This window comes from Musca domestica, unplaced genomic scaffold (genome assembly GCF_030504385.1).
Source record: "Musca domestica strain aabys unplaced genomic scaffold, Musca_domestica.polishedcontigs.V.1.1 4, whole genome shotgun sequence".
Taxonomy (NCBI): Eukaryota; Metazoa; Arthropoda; class Insecta; order Diptera; family Muscidae; genus Musca; species Musca domestica.
This window is the reverse complement of record NW_026712328.1, coordinates 9,728,598-9,753,243: the sequence shown is the minus strand read 5'-3', so window position 1 is coordinate 9,753,243 and position 24,646 is coordinate 9,728,598. Positions and strand designations below refer to the sequence as shown.

The 24,646-nt window shown below is 32.7% G+C and overlaps 1 protein-coding gene across 4 annotated transcripts in view; it reads left to right on the top strand.

Annotated features, from left to right (window-relative positions):
- LOC101896953 (hemicentin-1) overlaps window positions 1-24,646 on the top strand; it is a 1,222,160-nt gene that overhangs the window by 193,613 nt on the left and 1,003,901 nt on the right. For all 4 annotated transcript variants that reach the window (XM_059126810.1, XM_059126809.1, XM_059126813.1 and 1 more), the window contains exon 3: window positions 3,493-3,701. In XM_059126810.1, the coding sequence (XP_058982793.1) occupies window positions 3,493-3,701 (209 nt within the window). The remainder of the gene's footprint in view (window positions 1-3,492; window positions 3,702-24,646) is intronic.

Sequence of the window (24,646 nt, the reverse complement as noted above, 5' to 3'; positions counted from 1 at the left end):
TTCGGGTCCATCTGCGGCTCCGGTTGCCACTCCTCAGTCGTTGGAGGAGTAGGACAAATCTAGTAGGTCCGAATCCTCTCGGAATTCATATGCGGCCTCCCATAAATGTCGCCTTTGTGACCGCTTGCACCCTTTGGATAGATGTAGCGACTTCCGCGTCATGAATATTGACATGCGTCGTAGAGTTGTTGTTAAATTTAATGATTGCATACGGTGTTTAGCGAAATCCCACCAAGCCAGGGACTGTAAAAGAAAGTGTGCCGTATGCAACGAAGATCACCACACTCTTCTTCACGCTGATTCGAAGACCGTGGTTACACCCACAAGTAATAGTCGGCGTCTTCCGCATACGGATTATAGGCACCGTTCGCGTCATAGTCCATACTATCGTCCGACTGAAAATGCTTCCGCCTCGCAGGTAGGACTGGCCGGCTTGTTGTCCCTCCAGTCTGGTATCTGCCTTTCCCCGACTTTGTTAGTCAACGTTGATGTTTTTAGCCGTCCCTCTATCGTGAGGGCGGTATTGGACCAATGTAGGCAGAGTCTGATATGCTCCTCTCTGGTGCATAGTCTTCGTATCCCTACTTCTAGAATCGATGGTAGCCATATATGTAGGCTTAATCTCACCTCGATATACGACCAGGGTCAGTCCTTATCAATTGTTGCAGTGGTGACCCATCTGGACCATGCGCGTACGCCTACAGCGGCAATCCCAGAGAGCATAAAAGACTCCTTTCTTGGTCTTCCTTTGGCAGATCCTGATTTTAATAGGCCTGGTCGGGTGGCCCTTGTACTCGGGCCGGAAGTCTATGCCAGGGTGGTAACATATCGGGTGCATACGACGCCAGGGTTACCGATAGCCCACTACACCATATTTGGGTGGGTATTGTCGGGCATATGTAACATATAGTGTTACAAAATGTTTTTTGAAAAAAAAATGAATTGAATTTAAAATAAAGAAAACAAAAGAATTGAAAAAAGAAATATAATTATGTGTTGTATTTTAGTTACAACATCCCAATATGTTGCAAGGTGGGCGCCATGTTTAATTTAGATTGAAAATTATTGTTTTGCTACGTTAACAATGGGTTAACATCTAATTACTTGTAAATGATTAACATCGTTGAAATCTGTCAATGTAACAGATTTCAACGAGTGGCGAATGGCGCCAACGCCGACGTACTTCATGTTGGGATCGTTGTTTTGTTTTTAATCTCTCTCTTCTTCTATCGCGTCGATACGAATGAAGGCTCTCCCCGCTATTGTGCAAAAAGGTAATATTGTTTACCCAAATCCTTCTTATTTATTATTAATAAAGCCTGGCTTTTGCCTTTATTTTATACTTAAACTAACCCCACTATCGTATTTTTATTTATTTTATTTTGTTACATTGGTTTGCTTTGCAATTCCCCCTTTCCCCGCATTGGCGCAAACAGAAGGCATGGAATGGTTTTGTCTTAGTATGCAAAATTTTTTCTCGAAAACGAAAAATGTGAAAATTATGAACATATAGTGAACAACATGCTGTCTCAATGAAATGGGTTGCAAAATGTCTATCAAAATTTAACTATCTACATTCTAATTTGGGCAGCTTTCCAATAAGTTCAGGACAGATAAGTGATGAACCAGGCGAAAGATTCCGCCAGGAAACATCTAAAGTTGAACAAAGATACCTAGGAAAACATAAAATCAGTGTGCTTTCTGACAACTGTTGTAGTTGTAGAAGTTTATTTTTTTAAATAAAGAAAAAAAAAAGTTAAAATGCAAAAGCTTATAATTTTTTTTTTAGAAAAAATAAATAATATTACTGATTGGTATCAACTTTGCAGTGTTTCCTGTTTTTGAGTGGGGGTTTTCTCACTTAAATCACTGTAACTTTGCTACTTGTTAAAAATCTTTGATTTATTTGAAGGGAAACACTGGACCCTTCCAAAGAAATCTCGGATTTTTTTATTTACCATTATAAAATTGTTATCAATAAAGTTACCTAGAAAAACCAAAGGCATCTATCTACTGTTAAAAATCACACAAGCTGCTAAGCGTCGTCTCGTATTAGTTTGTTTTAACTATAAATCTTTACATTAAAGCAAAATTTCGCATTTCAGCTCAGCACATTAAAATAATAGTAATAAAGACCAACATTTGTATTAATTTCTTTTTTAGAGTTAAGTATTAAGAATATTTATGACATGAAAATATTTTATATGAAATCAATAAACAACAAATTGTTGTTACATTAAATGAAAAATTGAAAAATAATATTGTTAAATATATATTAATAATTAGTTGATTTAATATTACACCTCTTAAACATAAAAAAATCTTGTTATGTTTTTTCTATAAATCTAAAAGTTTTGTTTCCGCTGCCAGAGGTTTAATTTCCACTGCAAAAGGTTTCATTCCAACTGCAAAAGGCTTCATTTAATTTGATGCTATATGTTCCCGTTTTGTTACGGCACAATATGGTAAAAGGTTTCATTCCAACTGCAAAAGGCTGCATTTAATTCGATGCTATATGTTCCCGTTTTGTTACGGCACAATATGGTTCCGCTTATAAATAAAAAATTGCACAAGAGCTAAACTCCAGTGCCTTTTAACGAATCATAACATTGTGTATATGATAAAGCGAACCATTCAACAGCCTACATAACAAGACTGCTCAGACCTGCTCATTCTAATTTTATTTGTTTACATTTTTTTAGTGTTAAGTTCTAAGAATATTTAATATGGAAATATTTTATATGAAATTAATAAGGAACAATTTCTTATAATGCCATGTTTACGTTAAAACTTTTTGTAGGGTTAACCTTCTTTGGGAGGATTTATTTGAAGTAAAAGTAATGGATATGACAATTAAAATCCAAATCCAGTGGGTTAACCCTCATATATATAAACGTACTATAACAATAATTTCAAAAGTAAACATAGATATGATCTAAATGGTCAAATTACCGAATATTGGGAGGTAATGTTATATGGGGCTATGCGAAAATGTGGACATGGTCCATTTTAACTTAAAACAGAATGTTTTTCATAGTCCCGACTTCTAGAGTGTTTTCAAATCAAATTGATTTTGTTGTCATTATTTTCATTCTCAATTGATATTTAGCATTGTAGCACAAATGGCTCTACACAGGTCAATATTAGGTTATAGTCCTTATATTGCGGTACAAGCTAAAATGAAGAATTTTTAAGTTATTAAAATATTTCACAATGGGTTTTTTCGTCTGGCCTAAATTAACGCATATTAACATTATCTTATTCAACGTTCGGCTTAAATGTCACCATCTCCTTTCAGTTATTGTTTCAGTGGTAAGACAATGACACACGAATTCACTTTTCTTTGCTCGTTCATTAATAAACGACTAAATTAGCATATGATCTTCAAGATACATATATTTTGTGACAATTGCATATAGCATTTTTACATAAATATTAAAATACTCTTAAGTATGAATGTAATACGTATAATTTTTTTTATATATATTTCAGTGTGGACATAAGGGAAGGTCTACGAAAATCAATTAAAAGATGGTCGGACGAAAATGTGCTCGGAGATAGAGCATATTTTATTATTGACAAGGAGCCTGGTATGCTGTGCATTCAGAACACGAAGTATTCGGATTCTGGTACATATAGGTGCCGAGTTGATTTTGTAAAATCTCAGACACGAAATAGCAAAGTGATACTAACAATCGTGGGTAAGTTAAATCTGTTTGCAATATGTTAACTTAAGTGAATGCTAATATATATGTACTGAATGAAAAAAGTATATATATATATATATATATATATATATATATATATATATATATATATATATATATATATATATATATATATATATATATATATATATATATATACAGTGAGTGTTTTTGTAAAATAACGGTCCTTTAAATATTGAAATACAGGTTTAAATAGAAATGAAAGTAAATTTGACATTTTTTGTAGTGTTTTCGTTGAGCTGAGAACAGAAAAGAAAAATTCAAATAGCTATGGACAGCAAAAACAAACAAATGTCTATGGAAACTAAAAAAAATATCATTAACTTGAAAAAAGATGGTAAAAGTTTAGCCGAAATCGCGAAAGTTGTTAAAAGACCTGGCTCGTCTGTTCAATATGTTATTCAACACTTCGAAAAAACGAAAACAATTGCAAATAAACCAAGATATGGTCGCCCAAGGAAGATTGACCAACGTTTGGAGAAGAGAATAGTACGAACAGTGAAAAAAAATCCTAAAGTTAGTGCATGTGTTATTGCTGGAAATCTAAAATCTTCTGATGGAGTAACTGTTGACCCACAAACGGTCAGAAATTGTCTTCACAGAAATGGTTATCATGGTCGAGTGAGTCGCAGGAAGCCGTATGTAAAAAAGCGAATATGGAAAAGAGATTGGCGTACGCTTTGGACCTCAATGATAAGGACTAAACGTTTTGGGATCAAGTTATTTTTAGCGATGAAAGTAAATTTAATATTTTTGGATCAGATGGATAATAAAGGTGGACCAACAAAATACTAAAATAACATTAACATCAACAAACACTTAATAAGCCTAAATTTTCAATAACCAAAATTTGCTGTACGGACACTTTTTTGGCAGCTGTTTTATGTTCTTTCCCTTAAATTAAATGTTTTTTTTTTTTCTTTTATAAGAAATTTGTTTATATTTTTTTATGTAGTTAATGACAAGGAAATGTACGCTTAAAACAAAATATAATTTGTTAACGGAAAGCTTTTATATATTGGGTTATAAATTCTAATATTCTTCAACTACTAGTCGTTGTATTTTTTTTTATTTTTTTTTTTTATTCTATTGAATGAAAACAAAAAATGTCAGAAATAGGATCAAATTTAAGAATAAGTTGAGATTAGTTCGAATTAGCTTATACGCTAAATTTCGTCGTTGGTGCCCAAATATATATTGGAATCGGACATACATATCGCGGTGGGTGCATTAAATATGTAAAATCGGTGAAAATATATATGGGTGCTATATCCAAAATTGAACAAAGTCAAACGCCATAATTTTTATTTTTTTTTAATTTGATTGAATAAAAGCAAAAAATGTCGGAAATAGTATAAAGTTATAGGATTGTTCGATTTGGTCACCTTTGGCACGAATTGCAGCCTTCAAACGGTCAAGAAAAATGTCACACGCTGCCCGAATGCTCTGCGGTTTTGGCCCATTCCCTGCGAAGCGCTTGCTTGAGCTTGCGACCGTGGGATCAGAATAATATTCTGGGTACGCAAACATTTTGGCCGCAGACCTTGGACATTCCAACAGATCTCAGCATATATGATAAGATCTACTAGTTTTTAGTTATAATTCTAAATCAAAATATATGGTGGTAAAATTTAATTTGACTCGATTTCCATCAAACTTTACATTGTCATTGTTACAGATGTCATTGTCAATTAACTTGAAGAAGGCTTAAAAATAACATGAATCGTATATATATTGAAGCTAAAGCTGTATCTGAAGGGATTTCCACCAAATTTGTCGTATGTGCTTCCAGGCTAAGCTCGGTTGAATGACCATCCATCTAAATTGGTCTAATTTTACAAATTTTCTGCCTTTGGGAGCCATATTCAAATCTGAACCGGTCGTGACAAATTTGGTGGATTCATCTAATATATGGTACTACATATCATGTTACTATCAGACACACAAAGACATAATACCCTCTACTACAATGTGGTGTAGGGTGTTGATTTTTCCTTTTGAATTGAAACACAACCGTTTTCTTAGAGATCATTTATTGAACTAACAACTCATTTTTAAATAGAAGTAGCACATAGATAAAAGAAATATGAATGAGTGAAAAAAGGAAGATGCATTTGGGTTGTCATAATTTAAAGAATAAACCAAGGTTACAATAACTACTGTAACATATCCCGGCTTAACCCAAGAGCATTTACAAAAACAAATATTACATTTACATTATCAAATTCAAAAGTTTACTAGCTATTATATGTCTTTGTTTAAAACTTTAGTAAATACATCAGCCGCATTTTCTTCACTTGGTATATAATCCACATCAGTACATCCTTCATTGTATTTGTCTCTAATGAAATATTATTTGTTGTCAATATGTTTGCTACGTTTATGAACCGTGGGATCTTTCACCATAAAATTTTACATATGAGTCGGATTGTCAATGTACTCCAAAAAGCCCATCTCTCCTAACAATCTTCTCACAAACGTAACCTCGTTTGTACCTTGATAAAGCGCTACATATTCCGCTTCCATGGAACTCAGTGCCACAGCAGACTGTTTCTGAGATTCCCATGCAACCATTCATAAAGATAACAAAACCAGAGTAAGAATTTTTTTCACATTAATCACAACCGCAGTCGGCATCGGTAAAACAAGAAAAAACTTATCCGCTTTTGCTGTAGGTTATCTTACCGCTGGGATGCTTATTCAAATAGCGCAATACATGTTTCGCTGCCTTCAAATGTTCTTCATGAGGGTGAGAATTGAACTGCGACAGTCATCACTCATGTGATGTCTGGCCTTGATATTACAGCCAAATATATTAAACAGCCAATTAAGCGCTGGTATTCTTTATGCTTCAGTTCACAGTTCTCGCATTTGCATTTGTTTAAAATTGTGCCACGTGTCCATGGTGTCGAAGCTGGCTTCAAATTATCCATCCCCCAACTCTTCAGCAATTCTCTTATGTATTTTTCTTGATGAATGCTTATTGCTCCTCTAGCACCACCCCTTTCGATTTCCATCCCCAAATAGAAAGAAATTGGACCACGATCATCTGCATCCACATGTTCATTTAGTTGTTTAACTATTTTTTCATTTCACCGTCGGTTGGATATGCGATGATCATATCATCAACGTAAAGTGCAATGATGCTTATACTGCCCTCATTTCTCCGAAAATATACACAATTATCAGTTTGTCATCTTTGGAATTCCATCTCCAACAGAATTTATGTCACCTTCTTGTTCCATTCCATTACAATGGTACACTTACAAAAAATTCATCCGTTAAATTAACTATTTCTCTCTTTTCAGCATTATACCCCTTAGTCAAGCTTTCATATCCAACAAATTTCATTTTCCTTCCTTTTGGTTTTAATTTACTACCAATACCTTGTTTTTGTAGAACAACAACATCACACCCAAATGTTTTAAAATGTGCCACAGAAGGTTTCCTCGTAAACCATTTCTCATATGGCGTAATTTCACCAAGCACACTTTTTGGACACCTATTTCTGATGTACGGCGCTATATTAATAGCTTCTGCCCACAAATTCTGCGGAAGACCCGATTCATGCAACATACAACGTGCCACTTCTACTAGGGTTCTATTTAATCTCTCCGCGATACCAATCTGTTGTGGAGTGTGACTTACCATTGTCTGATGCAATGTGCCTTTCTTATGAAAATATTCCAAAAATTTCGAATTGACATATTCTTTTCCATTGTCACTTCTAACTTGCTTTAATTTATGATCTGTTTCTTTTTTAGCCATAGTAACAAAATTTTCAAACGTATCATACGCATCAGACTTGTTCTTCATAAAATATGTAAATATGTACCTCGAGTAATCATCAATAATTGGCATAAGGTACAGCGCTCCACCTTGCGATTTAATTTGAAATGGTCCACATGAATCTGTATGTACCAATTCTAGAAGTGCTTTTGAATGTATTTTTGAATATGAGTGAATTGGTTTCGCAGTTATTTTGCCAACAGCACAAGTTACGCATTCAAATTCCTTAGGCAATTTTACATTCAACCCTCTTACCATTTGTTTTTCACTCAACATACTCAAACCTTTGCCGTTTAAATGTCCGAAGCGAGAATGCCATTTCTTAAAATCATTTTTTGCAACAACACTATTTACGCACTCACTCTTCTTTTGCAATAGCTCCGCAAAAAATATTCCATTCTCCTTTGCTTAAATGGTACTGCATACAATATTTCCTTGTTGGTTTTGCTTATAATGACAGCACAAAATTTAATGTATGACCAGCTTCGATGAATTTGCTAATAGACAAAAAATTTGAGTGCAAAAAGGGAACAAACAAAACGTTGACGAGAGTAATATTCATAAGTTTTGTTTTAAGCAATATCGTTCCTTTCCCTTCCGCATACACAGTGTCTCCCGAAGCCAAAACTATTCTCTGTCGCTCATTCTCTATTGAAGTAAATAGTTCTCGGCTACAACACATATGCGAGGACGCACCGCTTATATTTCTGCTGACTGCACCAAACGCCTCATCATTGTTGTTTTTGCATTGGAAACGAATGTGACCGATTTGTCCACACTTGTAACATTTTATGTGTTTGCGTTTTTCCTCCCCTCTGTCTTTCTCAAAACGGTTATTTTTTCCATGATTCCATGTTGGATTTCTTCTGTGGTTTATATCTTAGATGAACAAAACAGTACGTTTGCGGTGGTCTCAGTCGTTGATTAGACTTCAACGAATGTAGACATGCGTGGGGGATGTACGCATTGTTGCTCCGTTAACATTAAGAAAACAAATTATAGATAGCTTTTGTAGAAAAATATAAATATATGGAGTTTATATTTAAAGTTTTTTGATAATTTTGCTAACATAAAAATAAAATTCTTGCTACAAAACGTCCAAAACGAGAAGGGAGATATTTTGTACGTGCTTTTTGGTTTCTCTCACACACACAAGCGCAATGTTCATTTTGTGCATCATAGGTTTATATTGTTTTTGGTTTGTTTATGTTTTTATCTCTCCTCCTCAAGTACTTTTGAGATTAGTTGTTCTATTCCTAAGATGCACAAAATAGTACATTTGCGGCGTTGTCGTGTTCGTGTGTATTTTTATATTCTCGGTTTCAGTCGTTGATGAGACTTCAACGGATACACACATGCCTGGGTGGTGCACGCATTGTTTTGCAGTGAACACTTAGAAATATGAATATGTTAAGTTCTTATTTTATGCTTTTTAATGCTTATGGAAATGTACAGTGCCTTTTATTGTCATCGGAAAATATCCCGTTTTAAGTCAAACTGTATATAACATTATTAGGTATATTTTTTAAACGCCTTGAACCCTAATCAACTGAAATTTACTTCTTTTTGAAACAAAAAAACATTATTTTTCATTGTAAAATAAACACATTCAAAAATTTTTTGCAACATTAAATTACAAAAGAAGTTATTTCATACAAATTCAATGTATTTTTAATTTAATTAATATTTTAATTGGAAAACCTCTATACTTATATTTTCCCAAATAATTCGAATTAGAAACCCAATTACATAAATACTATTTTCATTTTATTTTCATAAAAAACGTATCTAGTCACACATGTGTTCGCTGTTCAAGCATCGACCGCTTGCTGTAATGAAAAATTTCTTTACGTGCATTTTTGTTTTCTCTCTCTCACACACACACACGCAATGTTCCTTTTGTGCATCTATGTTCTATTCTCGGCAACGTATCCCTGCTCTCAACAGCAACAACAAAGCTTTCCATCTCCTCAGGCAACGCACACAACAACAATACAGAAATAAAGTCTTCAGTGAGTTCTACTCCAATGCTCTTCAAATCATATATTATGCCACGATATTCACCGATTTGTGAATCCGTATAATTAATCTTAAAGTGAACCAGATTTACTTTTCTGCATGCCGTGTTTCCCATGCACCTTTTGCCGTTGTACAATCTTTAAAGTTAATTAACTCACATGGTTTAAAACTTAAGTTTATCATTGCGAGTGTCTTCTGGTCAATCGCTTTCCAGGCTGTTTGCTTATCAGCCACATTCATTTTCTATGGTGTCCCACATGTCTAGAGCACTTAACAAAATTTTTATTTGTATAGACAACGTCGTGTAGTTTTCGCCTTTAGTCTTTCGACACTATTAACCGAATTCATCTTCAAAATTTTTCAAACGAATTACTTTTCCAAAATACGATTTACTTTTAATATTTGAACATAAAGGCGTTAGCCTGGGCCCATAACCCTTGTTGATTTTTCCTTTTGAATTGAAACAGAACCGTTTTCTTACAGATCATTTATTGAACTAACAACTAATTTTTAAATAGAAGTAACACATAGATAAAAGAAATAAGAATGAGTGAAAAAAGGAAGATGCATTTGGGTTGCCACAATTTAAAGAATAAACCAAGGTTACCATAACTACTTTAACATGGGGTAAAAAAAGTACAGAAGAAACAGATAAATTAGGCCAGGCAGAACTTTTTTTTTCCACAATTTTTTCTTTTTTCCTTCCACAATTTAGAAGAATGTGGTTTCATATAGAATTGTTACATACATCATCAAAATACCGAAACCATTTCAGTGAAAAGTGTCACATAACAGAATATCTGACATACAATACAACTGGAGTTACGAATATTGCGGTCTTTACAAAAAAAAAAAAAAAAAAAAAAAAAAATGACCTACATGGACAGTTCTCCTACATGGACAGTTCAAACAACTGTTTGTAGGCCAGCTAGGACATCGTTTTCCATAGACAATCTTTTCGAAATAATAACTTATTTGGGGTTCCAATTTTTGTGGCAAATCATTGTATATATAGATCCATGATTTCATATGTATCCCATATAACAGTACCTCCACATATTCGGTATTAAGGCCACATTTTCTAACGGAATTGTTTAAAATTCGGTACTCAGAGTACGTAATAGGTTAAGCCTCCTTTGTTAGGCCGTTGTGTATATAGGTCCAAATTTGCCTATAGCCTCCATATACCTCCCGAAATTTGGTATTTTTGTGACTAAGGCCACATTTTCTAATGGGATTGCTTATAACTCGGAGCTTAGTGTTCGTAATGTGTTTAAAGTTTTATGGCAGTTCATTGTCAATATGGGTTCACATTTTTTATTCTGTATTCTAATACTTTCAACAACATTTTTCAGGGGAATCGTTAAAAATTCGATATGTAGAGTTTGAAATGGACTCTGTTTTCTAGGGCACAACATTTATTGTTCTTATATCACCCATCTTCCGAACATTGGGTATTTGTGAGATTTTAGCTACATTTTCTAAAAGCATTTTTCGTTTTTATTTTGATCGCCTTTACGAAGTTTTGAAGACTTTTTACAACTTTTTAGAGCCAGTATTCAATTCCGATACTGTTATTAAATATTTAAATGTGTTTTTTGACATTTGGGTTTTTAAATATACGGCCCGTTCATAACAGATACTACAGCTTAAACAGGAAATAGGCCATGTGGCTTCACGTCTTCGTAAAGCCCCCATACGGTACACCCCGATATTCGGTATTTTGATGATTTTAGCAACATTAGTTACCGGGATTGTTTCAAATTTGGTATTTGAAGTTCATAATAGATACTACAGCATAGGAAAGAAAATGGGCCATGTAGGTCCACGTCTTCGTATAGCCCCCATATAACGGTACCTCCCGATATTCGGTATTTTAAAGATTCGTAATAAATGCTACAGCCTATGACAGAAAATTGTCTATGCATCTCCACGTCTTCATATAGTCCCCATACAACGGTTCCTCCCGATATTCGGTACTTTGTTGATTTTAGCGACATTATTAACCGGAATTCTTTCAAATTTGAAGTTTGAAATGAATACAGTCTACGACAGAAAATTGTCTGTGCAGGTCCACGTCTTCGTATAGCCCCCGTGTTTTGATGACTTAAGCGACCTTATTTACCAGAATTGTTTCAAATTTCGTACTGGAAGATCCTAATTCGTACTACAGCTTATGCCCAAAATTTTTGTATGCAGGTCCAAGTCTTCGTTTAGCCCCCATATAACGGTACCTTCCGATATTCGGAATTTTTAAGATTTCAGCAACATTATTTACCGGAATCGTTTCAAATTTCGTACTGGAAGATCCTAACGGGTACTACATTCTAAGACAGGAAATTGTCTATACAGGTCCACGTCTTCGTATAGCCCCCATATAACGGTATTTTTACGATTTAGCGACATTATTTACAGGAATTGTTCCAAATTTGGTATTTGAAGTTTGTTATTGGTACTACAGCCTATGAAAAATCTTTTTATATGCATTTAAGTGGTAGTTTTCTGATTCTTTCAATTTCCTTCGAAATGGTGGAGGGTATTAAAAGTTTGGCCCGGCCGAACTTAGCTTCTTTTTTACTCATTAATTATTAATAATGAAATTCACTTTCCCATTCTTAAGAAATTATTGTGCTTTTGGAGGCTTTAATTCTAAGCTTAAACATATTTAGTTGAACTCTTGTGGCTGTGAATTAAAAATATTGATTTTCAAGGAAACCTTGCTAAAACCAGATATTGGTGACACTGAGATTTATAGTAACTACTGACAACTATGGTATATAATTTGTATCCGTTAAATTAAATTACTTAAGCAATGTCATTATTTTTATATGCTTATATATTGCTCCATATTCTGAGGTAGAAATTTACTATGGACATGCAGACTTAATAAAACAAGTCTCAAAGTTACAAACTTCAAAATATGAATCGATTGGTTCCTGTGACTTTAATTTACTTCAAAGTACATGGGTTTCTGGCGAAAAAATGTTGATTATGTACCAGTTTTGTCAAATGCTTCATTATCCGATATGGATGTGTTCTGCGACACCATTTGTAATCAATGCTTACCCTAAATAAATAATTTAATAAACATTAAAGATAGAATTCTTGATTCAGTTAACTATTTTAAAAATTCAAAAAATAGAAGTGAGTACAACACCTAAAATTCAAGGTGGTACTCTAACTATTCATCTAAAATGAGAAGAGACTTTAAGTCAAATCCCAAAATTTTCTGCAAATTTGTTAATTCAAAAAGAAGAGTTCGATAATTCCCTGACATTACGAAGATTAGTAATAAAGAGGCCTCTACCCCTGTTGAAATAGCACATGTTTTTGCTGAATTCTTTCAAAAGATTTTCTCTACATTCACTTTTAATTCTAATTATTCTTATAGCTTTAAAAAAGTAAACTATTTTCCTTTAATTGTTCTTACTGTGGCTGAAGTGTTGAATGGTTTTACTTTACTTCTAAAAGTACTTCTTTCATGGATTTCCTCTTATTTACAAGAACGGACCCAACAGGTATATATCAGTCACATTATTTCTAAAACCATTGAAGTGCACTCTGGTGTTCCTAAAGGTAGTCATTCATAATCTGATATGGATGTGTTCTGGGACACCATTTGCAATCAATGCCTACTCTTAATAAATAATATACTAAACATTAAAGATAGAATTTTTGATTCAGTAAATTAAATTAAAAAATTCAAAAAATAGAAGTAAGTACAACACCTAAAAATTCAAGATGCTACTCTAACTATTCATCTAAAATGAGAAGAGACTTTAAGTCAAATCCCAAAATTTTCTGCAAATTTTTTAATTCAAAAAGAAGAGTCCGACAATTCCCTGACAGTACGAAGCTTAGTAATAAAGAAGCCTCTACCCCTGTTGAAATAGCACATATTTTTGCTGAATTCTTTCAAAGAATTTTCTCTACTTTCACTTTTAATTCTAAACTATTTTCCTTTAATTGTTCTTACTGAGGCTGAAGTGTTAAATGGTTTTACTTCTTTGAAGTACTGTTGCTCCCCATGTCCGAACAATGTTCCTGCTAATATTCTAAAAATTTTTGCATTCGAATTGTACAAACCACTCACTAATATTTTCAGTGATTCTTTAGCTTCAGGCTATTTTCCTTGTTTTGGAGATCTAGCTTTACATAAATCTGTTAGTAGGAATGTGATTGAAAATTATAGGAGAATTCCTAAATTGAGTGCAGTCCCAAAACTCATTTCACGAAGAATAACTCATTTTGTTTTACCTATCATTTCTCCATATCACCATGGTTGCGTCAGAGGAAGGTTGACTTTGACGAATCTAATGGAACTGACATGTCATGTATACGGAGGACTTTCTATGAAAAACAAACAGATATAATTTACACTGAATTCAGCAAACCATTCGATGCGGTTGTACACATATTATTATTACATAAACTATGATATGTACTTATTTCATGGATTGCCTCTAATTTACAAGAACGGACCCAACAGGTATATATCAGTCACATCATTTCTAAAACCATTGAAGTGCACTCTGGTGTTCCTAAAGGTAGTGATTTAAGTCCTTTGTTATTTGTTCTATACATAAATGATCTTCCATCGGTAATTCAAATTTCCAAAATCATAATGTTCGCAGACAATGTTAAACTTTTTTGTAATATTGAGTCAGACGTCCAAGCTTCATATTTAAATTGATCTACTCTCTTGTGAAATGGTGCGATGTTAACGAAATGTCGCTTAATCTCGAAAGTGTAAAATCTATCTAGATCACGACCATTACCCGTTCAAATAAAATCGAATCTGTCCAAACACAATTTCTCTCATTTGCCTTGGAATACAGATGAAGAGCTCCCCCTATGAACACCGCTTACGACTTATTGATCTCCCTACTTAAGAACATAGACCTTTAATGCTTAGAGCTATATTTCTAATAAGACTTTTACTTGGTTCTATTGTCTCCAAATTTTTAATCAGTGAAATAAACTTTAACTTGCCCTCTCGTTTTACAGGTTCTTATATGCCTCTAGTAAAATCTAATTATGAGGTAAGTAATCGACTCAAATCGTTATGTGAAATATATAACAACCTGTACAATCGTATTGCTTATGTTATCAAGAATATAATTTGTTTAACTGCCTGATGTTTTTTCTGTAGCCGGAGTTCCCTCTTCCTCAGTCGGCAAGGGCGGGTAAGAGTGGTCTTGGGAATGATCGATATCGCTATAGCCATCGCCGCTACCGTAGATACCAATTGAATTTTATTTTTTTTGCAGTAATCATAACAATACCAATATCTTTTATCTTAAGCACGACACAGGGCATAAATATATATAAAGTACTTTCTACTGAATCTGCCATTGTCTTGTAACACTGGCCACGTTCCAACGGTGAAAGGTGAAATTTAGAATGATGAATCCAATTATGTATGCTAATATCTTTAGAGCTTTAATTCCATTCTAGTCTAAAGGGTTTATATCTACAGATACATTACCGTAAATGATTGTGTAGCATTGAATTTTAAGGTCATCCCGTGTTAAGTTTTAATTCTTCAAAATACCGTAAAGTCGATGGTAACGATGCCCTAGTACCGTGGTTGTTATCTATTGCGAGATTTAAATATTAAATTTGAAAACATTATGTTATATTATTGACCTAAAAAAATTTGGATGTACCGCTATATCGGTGATATAAGAAACCATTGGACTACTTCATTAGTCTTCTGTCATAGAAAACCGAACCCTTTACAAACCCTATACACTGAATATTAAACTTTTTCTCTGAAAAAATGTTGCTAAAATCATCAAAATCAATAAACCGTGAATATATATAGATAATGAACTGCCACAAGATGAAGAGCATTTTAGGAGCCCTCGGTACTGAATTTAAATAATTCCATTAGCAAATGTCTGAATAAAGAATATCGGGAGGTGTCGTTATGTAACAGATGCCAAAATTAATCACAAATAAAGCAAGATGTTAAACGTTCATTGATGTCTCTAACAGCACAATCTTTATGTGAGCAAACCATTATAAGATATTATATATCGACAATAGGGTAATAATTCACGTAAAGAAATAAAAAAATAAAAAGTATAAAAAAATAAGTATATATATATATATATATATATATATATATATATATATATATATATATATATATATATATATATATATAAATGGTGTGGTAAGTAATGTACTGTAACTGTAAAAGTATGGTAAGAAAAGCTAATTATTTACGAACAAAGATACTAAGGGGAACTAGCCACAAAAACACAGAATAACACAATGGAAGCAACAAAGGATGAAACTAAAAAGAAGAATATTAACACCATGTGAACTACTCGAAAAAAAATATTAATTATAACGAAAAAAAAAAAATAAAAAAGAATAGGAAAAAACAATGAAACCCGAAAACTTTACACGAATGGAATTTAATAGTGAAATTTCACTATTGAGCACATGAGAGACACAAAAAAATGCCCAATATCTAGATATACCATAATATGGGATCAATACGAAATCGTGGATCCATATTTACAATGATCTACCACAGAACTTTGACCCAGTACGAATACCGAATATCGGGAGGTACCGTTATATGGGAGCTATACGAGGACCAATGTATACCCATTTACGAAAGAGCTTGCCTTATATGTCAATTAAGGTAAGGTCACATGGGGCAAATATTTGACGAAAAATATCAAATATGTCTTTGTCACAATCTGACCAACAAATATAATTTGACGGAAAATACAAAAACAGGTGATTTTGGGAAAATAAAATTATTTGCCAGGAAACAAAAATTTGACCAGTGTGTCCATAATGTAATCACATATGATCAATTATTTCCCTCATTGTTGGTCAAACATTTAGTTGACGTTGTATATACAAATGAATGTCAAACAACAACTGTAGCTGGCCTACAGCTAGGACATCGTTTTCCATATACAACTGTTCGAAATAATAACTTATTTGCGGTTCCAATTTCTGTGGCAGAGCACTGTATATATAGATCCATAATTTCATATGTATCCCATATAACGGTACCTCCACATATTCTGTATTAAGGCCACATTTTCTAACGGAATTTTTTAAAATTCTGTACTCAGAGTACCTAATAGGTTAAGCCTCCTTTGTTAGACCGTTGTGTATATAGGTCCAAATTTTCCTATAGCCTCCATATAACGGTACCTCCCGACATTCGGTATTTGTGTGACTAACATTTTCCACATTTTCTAATGGAATTGTTTATAACTCGGAGCTTAGTGTTCGCAAAGTGTTTAAAGTTTTATGGCAGTTTATTGTCAATATGTTCACGTTTTATGTTCACGTTTTTTTTATTCTGATACTTTCAACAATATTTTTCAGGGGAATCGTTAAATTTTCAATATGTAGAGTTTGAAATGGACTCTGTTTTCTAAGGCACAAAATTTTTGGTTCTTATATCACCCATCTTCCGAACATTGGGTATTTGTGAGATTTTAGCTACATTTTCTAAAAGCATTTTTCGTTTTTATTTTGATCGCCTTTACGGAGTTTGTTTCAAATTTGAAGTTCGTAACAGATACTACAGCTTAAACAGAAAATGGGTCATGTGGCTTCACGTCTTCGTAAAGCCCCATATAACGGTACACCCCGATATTCGGTATTTTGATGATTTTAGCGACATTAGTTACCGGGATTGTTTCAAATTTGGTATTTGAAGTTCGTAAAAGATACTACAGTATAGGAAAGTAAATGGTCCATGTAGGTCCACGTCTTCGTAAAGCCCCATATAACGGTACACCCCGATATTCGGTATTTTGATGATTTTAGCGACATTAGTTACCGGAATTGTTTCAAATTTGGTATTTGAAGTTTGAAATGAATACTTCAGTCTACGACAGAAAATTGTCTGTGCAGGTCCACGTCTTCGTATAGCCCCCGTATAACGGTACCCCTTCGATATTCGGTGTTTTGATGATTTTAGCGACATTATTTACCGGAATTGTTTCAAATTTCGTACTGGAAGATTCTACAGCTTATGCCCACAATTTTTGTATGCAGGTCTAAGTCTTCCTATAGCCCCCATATAACGATACATCCCGATAATCGGTATTTTGATGATAATATGCACTACAGCCTATGACAAAAAAAATTTGTATACAGGTCAACGTCTTCGTATAGTCCCCATACAACGGTTTTCATTTAAGTGGTATTTTTCGGATTTTTTCAATTTCCTTCGAAATAGTGGAGGATATTAAAGAATATTATTTGGACATTCTGAAAAATGAATTATCCAGGAGTGCCAAAAGTTTCGGGTTTGTTGATCCTCAAAAGCCAAATAAACTTAAGTATAAGTTGTATCAGGACAACGACCCCAAACACAAATCGTTACTTTGCAGGACCTGGTTGCTTTATAATTGCAGCAAAGTTATTGACGCTCCTCCCCAAAGTCCAAACTTAAATCCCATAGAAAATTTGTGGGCATTATTGAAGAAAAAGGTTGCAAAACGCGGTCCTACCTATAAAAACGCTTTGGTCAAAGCAATACAAGAAGAATGCAGAAAATTCCTGAATATTACGATATAAATGGACTAATACAGTCAATGCCGCGTCGGCTAAAGGCAGTCATGGATGCTAATGGACACCATACCAAATATTAACCTTCATAGTAAAAAAATTTTAAAGTTTCTGTTGTAATTCTACTATGAGTTTTCGTTTTGCAAAGAATTTATTGACAAGGAAATATTTGCTTTTATTTTGTTTTTGTATTTTATTTTTTTTAATGCAGAAACGTATAATTTTTTTCATTAATATCAATATTTACTATTAAATCTAATATATAGTAAAAGAAAAAAATGTAAAAAAATTAGTTTTCTTAATAAATTTTTAATTTATATATGAAAAAAAATAATTTTTGTAATTTTGCAAAGAATTATTTGACAAACTGTATATATATATATATATATATATATATATATATATATATATATATATATATATATATATATATATATATATATATATATATATATATATATATATTATTATTTAATTTCTTTACTTGAATTATTATTCGTGTTAAAAAAAAGAAAGACTCAATAAATTTGAATTGAATTGAAGGATAGAAATTAAAAAGAAGAATATGAACACCTTGTAAACTAGGCGCAAAAAAATATTAATTATAAATTCAATTATTTGAAATTTCACTATTTAGCACATGAGAGACACAAAAAAACACCGTAAAATTAATTTATAATTAAGAATGTTAATCGAAACACAGAAAAAACACTTGTAAGTGAGCAAAGTTGCCAGGCGAATCCAAAAAAAAAAAAAAAATAAAAAAAAAAAAAATATATATATATATATATATATATATGTATATATATATATATATATATATATATATATATATATATATATATATATATATATATATAATTAAGAATATATATATATATATATATATATATATATATATATATATATATATAATGCTATTGTCGATATATAATATCTTATAATGGTTTGCTCAAATAAAGATTGTGCTGTTAGATACATCAATGAACGTTTAACATCTTGCTTTATTTGATAAATTTTGGCATCTGAAATGTGCTGGCTTCAACGGTAGACAGTTTACTTTATTACAGACAAGGTTAAAGGTCTGCGTTGGTCTTGCTTTGAATGTAGAGATTTACAACTTCAATATCATTGCCTATTTAAAGAAACTAAGGCTGAATTGTTAAGGCGAATTATTTATCTATTGTTGTCTACATATGTTCACGTTTTTGTATAGCTCTTACATAACGACACCTCCCGATATTCTTTATTCAGACATATTCTAATGGAATTACTTAAATTCAGTACCGACGGCTTCTAAAATGCCCTTCATCCAGTGGCAGTTCATTATCTATATAGGTTCATGGTCAACTACTTGCATCAACAGCTGAAGACGCATTATAGAATTCTTGATAACATAAGCAATACGATTGTACAGGTTGTTATATATTTCACATAACGATTTGAGTCGATTACTTACCTCATAATTAGATTTTACTAGAGGCATATAAGTACCTGTAAAACGAGAGGGCAAGTTAAAGTTTATTTCACTGATTAAAAATTTGGAGTCAATAGAACCAAGTAAAAGTCTTATTAGAAATATAGCTCTAAACATTAAAGGTCTATGTTCTTAATTAGGGAGATCAATAAGCCTTAAGCGGTGTTCATACGGAAAGCTCTTCGTCTGTATTCCAAGGCAAATGAGAGAAATTGTGTTTGGACATATTCGATTTTATTTGAACGGGAGACGGTCGTGATCTAGATAGGAATAATTTTTTACACTTTCGAGATTAAGCGACATTTCGTTAACATCGCACCATTTCACAAGAGATTAGATCAATTTAAATATGAAGCTTGGACGTCCGACTCAATATTACAAAAAAGTTTAACATCGTCTGCGGGCATTAAGTTTTTGAAAAATTGAATTACCGATGGAATATCATTTATGTATAGAACAAATAACAAAGGACCTTAATGACTACCTTTAGGAACACCAGAGTGCACTTCAATGGTTTTAGAAATGATGTGACTGATATATACCTGTTGGGCCCGTTCTTGTAAATAAGAGGAAATCCATGATAGGAGTACATTTAGAAGTCCCATCATATCCAGTTTATGTAATAATAATTTGTGTACAACCGCATCGAATGATTTGCTGAATTCAGTGTAAATTATATCTGTTTGTTTTTCATAGAAAGTCCTCCGTATACATGACATGTCAGTTGCATTAGATTCGTCAAAGTCAACCTTCCTCTGACGCAACCATGGTGATATGGAGAAATGATAGGTAAAACAAAATGAGTTATTCTTCGTAAAACTAAAAGTTCAAAGAGTTTTGGGACTGCACTCAATTTAGGAATTCTCCTATAATTTTCAATCACATTCCTACTAACAGATTTATGTAAAGCTAGATCTCCAAACCAAGGAAAATAGCCTGAAGCTAAAGAATCACTGAAAATATTAGTATGTGGTTTGTCACTTCAGCCACAGTAAGAACAATTAAAGGAAAATAGTTTACTTTTTTAAAGCTATAAGAATAATTAGAATTAAAAGTGAAAGTAGAGAAAATCTTTTGAAAGAATTCAGCAAAAATATGTGCTATTTCAACAGGGGTAGAGGCCTCTTTATAATAAGCTTCGTACTGTCAGGGAATTATCGAACTCTTCTTTTTGAATTAACAAATTTGCAGAAAATTTTGGGATTTGACTTAAAGTCTCTTCTCATTTTAGATGAATAGTTAGAGTACCACCTTGAATTTTAGGTGTTGTACTCACTTCTATTTTTTTAATTTTTAAAATAATTTACTGAATCAAGAATTCTATCTTTAATGTATAGTAAATTATTTATTTAGAGTAGGCATTGATTACAAATGGTGTCCCAGAACACATCCATATCGGATAATGAAGCATTTGACAAAACTGGTACATAATCAACATTTTTTCACCAGAAACCCATGTAATTTGAAGTAAATTAAAGTCACAGGAACCAATCGAGTCATATTTTTATACCCTCCACCTTGGAAAGGAGGGTATATTAACTTTGTCATTCCGTTTGTAACATCCTTAAATATTCGTCTTAGACCCCATAAAGTATATATATTCATAATCAGCATAAAATTCTAAGTCGATTTAACGATGTCCGTCTGTCTGTCTGTCCGTCTGTCTGTCTGTCCGTCTGTCTGTCTGTTGAAATCACGATACAGCCCACATTATTTGACGTAGAGGGCCAAAATTTAGCAGAGCTATTTGCATTGTGTCTAGGATGGTTGGTATTGAAAATGAGATATATCGGTCCACGTTCTGGTATAGTCCCCATATAACGATACCTTCCGATATTCGGTATTTTGATGATTTATGCCACATTTTTTCACGGATTTGTCTGAAAATTGGTATTTGTAGGTCATAACGGGTCCCTGAGCGTGTGGCAAAACATTGCATGTATAGGTCCACGTTGTGGTATAGCCCCCATATAAAGGTACCTCCCGATATTCGGTAATTGGATGATTTTTGCCACATTTTTTCACGGATTTGTCTAAAAATTGGTATATGTGGGTCATAATGGTTTCCAGCTCCGGTGGCGAAACATTGCATGTATGGGCCCATGATTTGGTATAGCCCCCATATAACGGTACCTCCCGATATTCGGTATTTTGATGGTTTTTGCCACATTTGTTCACTGATTTGTCTAAAATTTGGTATTTATGGGTCATAATGGGTGCCTGAGCGTGTGGCAAAACATTGCATGTGTAGGTCCACGTTTTGGTAAAGCCCCCTTACAACGGTACCTCCCGATATTCGGTAATTGGATGATTTTTGCCACATTTTTTCACGGATTTGTCTGAAAATTGGTATTTGTTGGTCATAATGGGTTCCAGCTTCGGTGGCGAAACATTGCATGCATGGGTCCATGATTTGATATAGCCCTCATATAACGGTACCTCCCGATATTCGGTATTTTGATGGTTTTTGCCACATTTTTTCACTGATTTGTCTAAAAATTGGTATTTGTGGGTCATAATGGGTTCTAGTTCGTGTGGCAAAACATTGTAATTATAGGTCCACCTTTTGGTGTAGCCCCCATATAACGGTACCTCCCGATATTCGGAATTTTTATGGTTTTTGCCACATTTCTTCTAATGTTTCTTTTACCCTAAGGTGGAGGGTATTAAAAGTTTGGCCCGGCCGAACTTAATGTTTTTTTACTTGTTTTTATTAAGTCTGCATATCCATAGTTAATTTCTACCTCAGAATATGGAGCAATATAAAAGCATATAAAAATAATGACATTGCTTAAGTAATTTAATTTAACGGATACAAATTATATACTATAGTTGTCAGTAGTTACTATAAATCTCAGTGTCACCAATATCTGGTTTTAGCAAGGTTTCCTTGAAAATCAATATTTTTAAGTCACAGCCACAAGAGTTCAAATAAATATGTTTAAGACATGGTACAATGAAGAGAAGGTAGGTCAACTTTGAAAAAATTGCAAGTATAGAGGTCTACCTGTTTGGCTTGTAATGTCAAAATTAGTATCAAAACAATAAAAAATCAAACAACTTGTTGCATTTATTTTGAATAAATAATTGAAAACCGAGATAACTGAATGAAAGATCAACACTTCTTTTCAAAATCATGTACTATATATCTCTAAAGGATTATTTCGCTACAAAAACCCTAGATTTTGTCGATGCATACGTTGAAATAAACATTTTGAAAACATCCGAATTTGAATATTTTCTGAACAATTTTTTTGTTATTGAAAAGAAAACATATACTTAAACAAATAAAGATGACATATTAAGCCAAGAAAATAAAAAAAATAAAATCATATGGTATTATAGCCCTTCCTTGATATCATTGTACCATGGTTTAAGCTTAGTATTAAATCCTCCAAAAGCACAATAATTTCTGAAGAATGGGAAAGTGAATTTCAGTATTAATAATTAACGATTAAAAAAGAAGCTAAGTTCGGTCGGGCCAAACTTTTAATATCCTCCACTATTTCGAAGGAAATTGAAAAAATCCGAAAAATACCATTTAAATGAAAACCGTTGTATGGGGACTATACGAAGACGTTGACCGGTATACAAATTTTTTTGTCATACGCTGTAGTGCATATTATCATCAAAATACCGATTATCGGGATGTATCGTTATATGGGGGCTATAGGAAGACTTGGTCCAGCATATAAACATTTTTGTCATAGTCATTGTCATACTATCCATTAAAATTAAATAAATTCCAGTAAATAATGTTACCGAAATCGTCAAAATACCGACTATCGGGAGGTACCGTTATTTGGGGCTATACGAAGATGTGTACTTGCACATAAAAAGTTTTTTTCATAGGCTGTAGTACCAATAACAAACTTTAAATACCAAATTTGAAACAATTTCTGTAAATAATGTCGCTTAAATCGTAAAAATACCGTTTTATGGGTATATAAATCTTCCAGTACGAAATTTGAAACGATTCCGGTAAATAATGTTGCTGAAATCTTTAAAATTCCGAATATCGGAAGGTACCGTTATATGGGGGCTAAACGAAGACTTAGACCTGCATACAAAAATTTTGGGCATAAGCTGTAGTACGAATTAGAATCTTCCAGTACGAAATTTGAAACAATTCCGGTAAATAATAAAAAAATAAAATAATGTCGCTAAAATCATCAAAACACCGAATATCGAAGGGGTACCGTTATACGGGGGCTATACGAAGACGTGGACCTGCAGCATTTTGCTTTAAGAAGAGGAGCATTTGTAACATGATGTTTAATAAATATAATGACAAACGAATGCTATGAGTAATTTTGTTTGTTTAGTAATTTTGAATTAATAAAAAAATTGAGATAGAATGCAGGTGAAGTTTGTAAATGGGCCAAGTCGGTCCATGTTACCGTATAAATATAAATATTTCTCCCCATATTCCTTATTTTGACGATTTAGATCGCATCTTCTAACATAATTGTTTAAAATAAGAGTTTGTAACGGTTTTTACCTCCTTTGTAAGAACATTGCCCATATATATATATATATATATATATATATATATATATATATATATATATATATATATATATATATATATATATATATATATATATATATATATATATATATATATATATATATATATATATATATATATATATATGTATATATATATATATATATATATATATATATATATATACAAAAATATCCATTAGGGGTACTGCTACTGTGAAATAATTTTTACGTTGAATTTTGAATTTTTGCATGTGCGGGTCTGACAGTTAAACAACCGCAATTGAGATGAAACATGGAGCATTGTATATATTGTATATCTTCAATCGATTTCACCTTTATTATGGCTTAGAGGTGAAATATCAACTCAAATAGTATGTATTTTGTCAGACACAAATTCATTCATCAAATTTAGTAGAATACGGTATTATAACTGCTTTAACGATCATGGTTGGTATGTTTTAATTCTCTAAAATTCCCCATAAAGAAAGTTTATTTGTTATAATCAAAAAATTTGTATTTCAAAAATCTATTCCATAGACCTTCGAAATTAATTGCATATTAC